Source organism: Coptis chinensis, chromosome 1 (assembly GCF_015680905.1).
Source record: "Coptis chinensis isolate HL-2020 chromosome 1, ASM1568090v1, whole genome shotgun sequence".
In the NCBI taxonomy this organism is placed as follows: domain Eukaryota; kingdom Viridiplantae; phylum Streptophyta; class Magnoliopsida; order Ranunculales; family Ranunculaceae; genus Coptis; species Coptis chinensis.
In genome coordinates, this window is record NC_141456.1 from 61014990 (window position 1) to 61021901 (window position 6912).

The window sequence follows — 6912 nt, forward strand, 5'->3', positions numbered from 1 at the left end:
CTTGTTAGTTTTGCTAGACTATATCTTACCATAATCAATTTATAAGAAATAAAATACTTATCTCTAGGGTTTTCAAGTCTTCTAGAATTTTGAATGCCATAAACTTGTCTACTCTCGTGTTTATACTATTATAGATAGTACTTCTAGTATGTTTGATAATGTTTCAAAGTTTACATCTTTAGTGTCTTAAGATTTTTTGTTTAGATATTTCTTTTTGTACTGTTTTGCCCATCGGATATATCAACTTGTTAAAAATGTATATCGAAATTTCCGATATGGTGACCTTTATATCGAAATTTTTGATAATAAATAAGCAAAAACTATCGATAATATGCTATATATATATTAAATTGACAATACTAAGAATACCTTTGTCCTCCCATCTTTGTTTATAGTCCTTCCAATGGCGAGTGAAGATACCCTCTCTAATGATAGCATTAATAGTGAAGAGACCCATTCTGACGATAGACTTCGTAGCCATAATCTTGCCTCTACTTCTTCGAGACCATATCGACCCCAGACTTCTTGGAATTTGTCTTATGTTGTAGAAGGGATTCCTTGTCATCCTTTTGAAACCACTGCCTCAGAATCTGAGCGCGAAACTGTTGAAGATACAAGTCAAGGGAAACATGGACTAACCCCTTTCTTCATCAAAAGACCTAATCTAGCGTTAGTTCAAACTGCTTATCAAATTCCCACATCCCTTTATTTGCAACATTATGCTGGTACTCGGACCTTTACCAAATGTCAAAGTGGCACCAGATGAGCGATCATTGTTACTGTTGGCCAACTTGCCACTGGATTGAGATTTCCTCTGACCAATCTCGACCGCGAAATGCTAAACCATCTAAATATTTCCCCTAGTCAGGGTATGGGAAATTTCTGGAGGTTAATGTTTATATGTAATTATTACAATAAGCACCTCTCCCCAGAAAAGTACGAAGCCGATAGAATCAGACTATCCGATATCCTTAGGCACTATAAATTCGGAGAAAAACTTCCTGGATATTTTTACCCCAAAAAACACAACCATTCCAACATCAAAGGTATCATCCACAAAAACCGAAAAAGTGACAAGGAATGGACCAAGTATCCTATCATCATTTTGGGTGACTAGGAAAGTGTCGATACTCCAACGAAACCCCCTCTGAAACATCAAGTCTTCAATTCTTCAGGTATATCCTCCTTCTGATACAATTTCAATATTTATATATATCGAAATCCCACTCTGACCCCATCCATTATGTATCTTTTCAGTACTTCTCCCTCATTTTGAAAAAGCTCGTGGGAATTCAGACAGAGTGCTTAAACTCTTAGAAGGAACAGATGAAGAAATCGATGTCAAAACAGGGGCTCATAAAGAAGGGAACCCTCGCCTTACTGTTGCTCTTCCTGACATCAAAAATTACCGAGCTATTCTTTATGTTCTTCAGATTCGGGCTCTTCACAAAATGGGTCAGTTGCCAATTCCCACTCAATCTCCTTAAACAAATCCTTTAAACGATCCTTCTTTTCTTGTGTCCTCCTTTGCTTTGCATGAACTACCTCCTAGTCTTCCCAACAGTTTCTTTGATTCTTTAGATAACAATCTTACCATAATGTCTCCAAATCTTTTTCCCCAAATTAAAAAAGAAGTTCATGATTTTTATGAATATCCAATTTTACAAAATATATTTGACCAACATTGTTTATTGTATACAGATATGACACCTCGATTGTCAGCGAACCCAAATGTTAGTCAGCAATTTTCTGATAAAGGAAAACAAAAAGCTGCTGACACTACATCGACCAAAGCTCCACAGAAACAACATCCTGCCCAACCCTCAAACATTCAGACTTCTTCTTCTAAAGACAAGCATTCTGCTCCTCCTAAAGACATATCTCGTACTTCGTCTCAAGATACACATAGTCACTCTAGTTCCAAGAAACGAAAAATTTGGGGGGAGAGTGGGCTTGCTGAAAGACAAACACTCGAATCTATTCCTTCTTCCGATACTAGTGAACTCTTCAAGCATGTATTTCATCTATATGATGGAACGTATATTCCCTTAACTACCTCACTATTCGCCGATAATCCTCCTGAAGACTTAGGTGTGACCCTGTCTTCTAACTGCGTTCTTCCAAAAGATAAGATTGTTATGCGTGCTGTAACTACTGCAGAGAGCTTAATAGCCTTTTGTGATTTCATAGAAAAGGTAATTACATTTTTCTTCCTTGATCAAGTATACTGTGTTTCCTCTCCAATTTCTATCGGCTTATCGATTTTCATTATCTTTCTAGGTTAAAGTAGCTTGTCTGGCCCAGTTTGACTCTCACTATCAGCAAGATCATGATATTGGTCGCTTTAAGAAAACAGTTGTTGGTCAACAGCTGGAGAATGATAAACTGAACCAAGAAGTGACTCGCTTGAAACGAGAGAACAGCCAACTGACAAGCGATTTGAAACGGACTGTCGAGACTGCTGAACAGACTTTACAACAAAAGATTGCAGCACATACGGAAATTCTGAAGAAAGTACATGCAGAGTAGCTGAAGAAAATTACCGAAGATGTTGCTATCACAGAAGCAAAGTATGCAGAAGCTGCAGAAGCTGCAGATAATGAATTTAACGATGTTGTTGCATCTTTAAACATTCTCGCTGATCGGCTGGAAGCCTACAGACCATATGTTCCTCCTGCTGTTCTTGCAGAACATGGGCTTACTGCCGATAATGCTCCTATAGAGGAACTTCCAACTACAACTCCATCTACTCTTGATGCCGCAACTATAACAACCACTTGCATTGCTGCTGATACCACCCCTCATATTACTACTGAGTTCAGTGACATAGATGATCTGCTTAACACCCTTCCTATTTGATTTCTATACCATTTGTGTAATACTCTGCAATATTGCTACTATTTTCTTTTATCCTTGCCAAAATTCTCTCTGCTCAACCGTTTTTGTACTATTTTTGCTTGTAATATCCTTTAATGTCTATGGAATTTGAATTTGTACCATTTTTGCAATATACCCTCCATATGTATGTACTGTAAACAAAAAATTCAAAATTTTCAATACCCTCATCCCAAAAGAGAGTATCATCTACACTTAACTTAACATAATTAGAAAAAATAATCTTTTATACTTATATCATCAGAAAATGAAATTTTTGATACCCTCAACCAAAAAGAGAGTATCCGCGATACTTAGACTTGTATCACCAGAAAAAGAAATTTTTGATACCCTCAACCAAAAAGAGAGTATCGGCGATACTTAAACTTGTATCACCAGAAAAAGAAATTTTCGATACCCTCAACCAAAAAGAGAGTATCGGCGATACTTAGACTTGTATCACCAACCAAAAAGAGAGTATCGACGATACTTAGACTTGTATCACCAGAAAATAAAATTTTCGATACCCTCAACCAAAAAGAGAGTATCGACGATACTTAGACTTGTATCACCAGAAAATGAAATTTTTGATACCCTCAGCTCAACCAAAAAGAGAGTATCAATTAATTCTCTGTATTATCTAAAAGAAATCAACACAATGATTCCAAAAAACCAAACATGCATTGAAATAATAAGCTATTTAATTTTATTAAATTATCATTAAATGAATGACCACTTCCCAAACGTCTCATACATAGATAACCACAAATTTACTTGTTTTTCCCCTGGCTTTATTAACCCACTCATTTTCCTACTAATTGCCCTTAATTTTTCTTGTTTTCATGCTAAAATAGCATTTATTTCCCTCATTTTTACTGTAGTAGCCTGATGTGCAAAGATGGGACTGAGTCCGCGATGTTTAGGATAGGGTGCAACATAAGCTAGAACAAAGAGGAGTAGCGAATCAAGACCGCAGAACCCTAGTCCACGGGTGTTAGGTGTACGGTCAACAAGAGGGTCATAGGATTACAAGACAAGTGGACGGACCAGATAAGAAGAAGAAGGATATAAAAACGAGAAGATGAGGAGAGAAAAGGGAGGTCGCTAGAGAGAAAAAGGGAGAGGAGAAAGAGAAAGAGGAAAAGAGAAAAAATTGTGGGAGAGGGTGAGATTTAGGGTTCATACATTTGGCGCCGTTTGTGGGGAATAGAGGAAGGCAACCTAGAAATGGCACCGAAGAGAGCAATAGGTAGACCAAAGAAGGTTAGGGTTCACGAGCCAACGCCAAAAGCGGTGATTAAGGAGGGAGAAGGAGTAGAAGAAGGGCAAGCAACGGAAGAAACACGCTTGATGTGGGAGGAGATTGAGAGGCTGAGAGAGGAGAACAATGAGCTGTGGAAAGAGAGAGAAGACGGAGGAGGAGGCCGGGGAAGAACTAAGCGAGGGGTCCGAAAATGAGGGATCTGAAGATGAGGAGGGGGTCGAACCGAATCTAGTAGAAAACCTGGTAGCGGGGTTGACAATGGAGCAAGTCCAAGAGATGATAGACAATGATAGGGAGGCAAACCGACGACAAACGAAGGAGTGCGGGAGAGCGGCCAGTCAGGTGGTGGCTGGGTTGAATCGCAACCCGTTAGCAGATGACATATGGGCCTCAGAGGTCCCAAAGCGGTTCACCCAGCCGAGGTTTGAGAGGTATGACGGCAAAAGGGATCCAGCGGACCACATTCACCATTTTTGGCAACAGATGCCACTCTGGCAGGAGGCTAGGTATGACGGTTTACGGTGTATGATGTTCCCGGCTAGTCTTAAGGGAGGGGCGTCGGATTGGTATTACCGATTACTGGAGGGGAGCATCAAGAATTTCCAGGAGTTGGAGTAAGTGTTCATAGATCACTTCATACACCAGAAAAAACGAGTGGTGGACATCGTGGCTCTATTCAATGTGCGACAAAGGTCCACGGAATTAGTTAGGGAGTTTCTGTGTTGGTTCAAGGCAGAGACCCTGAAAGTTGAAAATCTAGATGAGAGGGCAACGGTGATAGCCTTTGAGAGAGGCTTATGCCCGGGGACAAGAGTGCACCAATCCGTGGTCAAGAATGAGATTGCGACACTACATGAGCTGTATCCATGGGTGCAAAAGTATATACGATATGAAGATTCTATGTAGAAGGATTCCAAGAGAACGGGGAAGGCCGTGTTGTCCTTGGAGAAGGATCGGGAACGCCGGAAAGTGGGGACATCGGAGAAAGAAAGTGGGAGATACCGCGGATACGGAACACGAGCAGAGGGAAGCCGGGAAGGAGTCCGAAGAGAGTACAGAGAGAGGAAGTCATACCACGAGATGGAACAGACTCCATTGAACAAGTCGCTCAGTGAGATCTTGCCCCTAATAAAGGACCAGCCGGGGTATGAAGGACCGCTAACCACGCCAATGGAGATACCGGAGAAGCCCTTCTGTGCATATCATCAAATAAGGAATCATGAGACGAATGACTGTTACGCTCTAAAATGGTTGGTTCAAAGAATGGTGGAAAAGGGGAGGATGGGAGAATTTATGAGAGACAGTCGGAATGAGGAGCACATGCCGCCGCAGGGAAGGATACTGGGAACCATCAACGTGATTTGCAGAGGGGAGGTTATGAGTCATAATGCTCATAGAGACAAGATACAGCGGACCGCGAGCATCCAGCAAATTAATGAGAGAACGGATAGGCCTCGGCAGCGAGCTGGGACAGCGGCAGAGAAGGATAGAATTGTGTTTAGCGACGCGGACCTAAGAGTAGTGGACTCACCACATGAAGATGCATTGGTCGTTACAGTGGCAATGGGGAATTACATGGTGAAAAGGGTATTGATTGATTGTGGTAGTGCGGTAGATCTATTGTTCAGAGGTGCTTTGGAGGAAATGGGAGTTGATCCTAAGCAGCTACGTCCTTTGCGAACTAATTTGTATGGATTTAACGGAAGTATGACCGAACCCATGGGGGAACTCTAACTGCCAGTAACAACAGGGCCGGTGATAGTCTTCGCCCGTTTCATGGTGGTGGATTCGGCATCGCAATATAATGCAATCTTGGGAAGGCGGTGGATTCACGAGATGAAGGCCGTCCCATCAACGTATTATCAGGTAATATGATTCCCCACCCCTACTGGCATGTATGAGGTCTACAGTGATCAGGTTACGACAAAAAACAGTCATCGGGGGACCGTGAAGAGGCTGATAGACGGGACAGAAGGAGAGGCTTCCAATCCTAGGAAGAGGCTGGCATAGCAATTACAGTGCACTTCAGGGGAAGAGGAGTGTGAGGCGGCGTCGGGCCCAAAGACACTCGATGAGATAGAAGTGGTGAATATTGGGATAGGGGAAGAGGAGAAGTTCACGTCGATAGGATCTAGTTTGCCTGAGGAGTGGAGGGGTAAATTGATACAGTTCTTGTCATAAAATAGAGAGATCTTCGCTTGGATAATAGAGGATGTTACTGGGTTGGACCCCGAGTTCGCATGTCATCACTTGCATATGAAAGAGGACACCAAACCCGTGAGGCAAAAGATGTGCAATATTAGGCCAAAATATGCTGAAGGGATCCGGGAAAAGGTCGCCATATTGAAAAAGGGGGGAATAATTCGAGAGGTAGAGTTCACGGACTGGTTATCTAATATAGTCGCGGTACCAAAAAAGAATGGGAAAGTGCGTATGTGCGTGGACTTTACGGATGTGAATTTAGAGTGTCCAAAGGACAGCTACCCTATGCCGTGAGTAGATGAGTTGGTGGACAGGACGGCCAGGTTCAGGATCTTTTCCTTCATGGACGCGTCGATAGGGTATAATCAGGTCGCGATGTATGGGCCGGATCAGGAAAAGACTTCGTTTGTGGTGGAGGGGGGTACTTACTGCTATACGAGGATGTCGTTTGGTTTGAAAAATGCAAGGGCAACCTTCCAATGGTTGGGTGAAAAGATGTTCGAAAGCAAGATTCGGAAGGGAATTGAGATTTATATAGACGACATGGTGGAGAAAAGTATGTCAGAAGAGGA

The 6912-nt window shown here is 42.0% G+C and overlaps 1 protein-coding gene across 1 annotated transcript; it reads left to right on the forward strand.

Moving 5' to 3' along the window:
* Window positions 1–5308: 5308 nt before the first annotated feature.
* Window positions 5309–5872, forward strand: LOC147524805 (uncharacterized). The gene has a single exon (XM_086576546.1). It carries the CDS (start codon window positions 5309–5311, stop codon window positions 5870–5872), a length of 564 nt encoding a protein of 187 aa, XP_086432672.1.
* Window positions 5873–6912: the final 1040 nt, after the last annotated feature.

Excerpts from the sequence above, each read along its gene's own strand:
- LOC147524805 (XM_086576546.1), top strand. The coding sequence starts at position 5,309 with ATGGAGATACCGGAGAAGCCCTTCTGTGCATATCATCAAATAAGGAAT.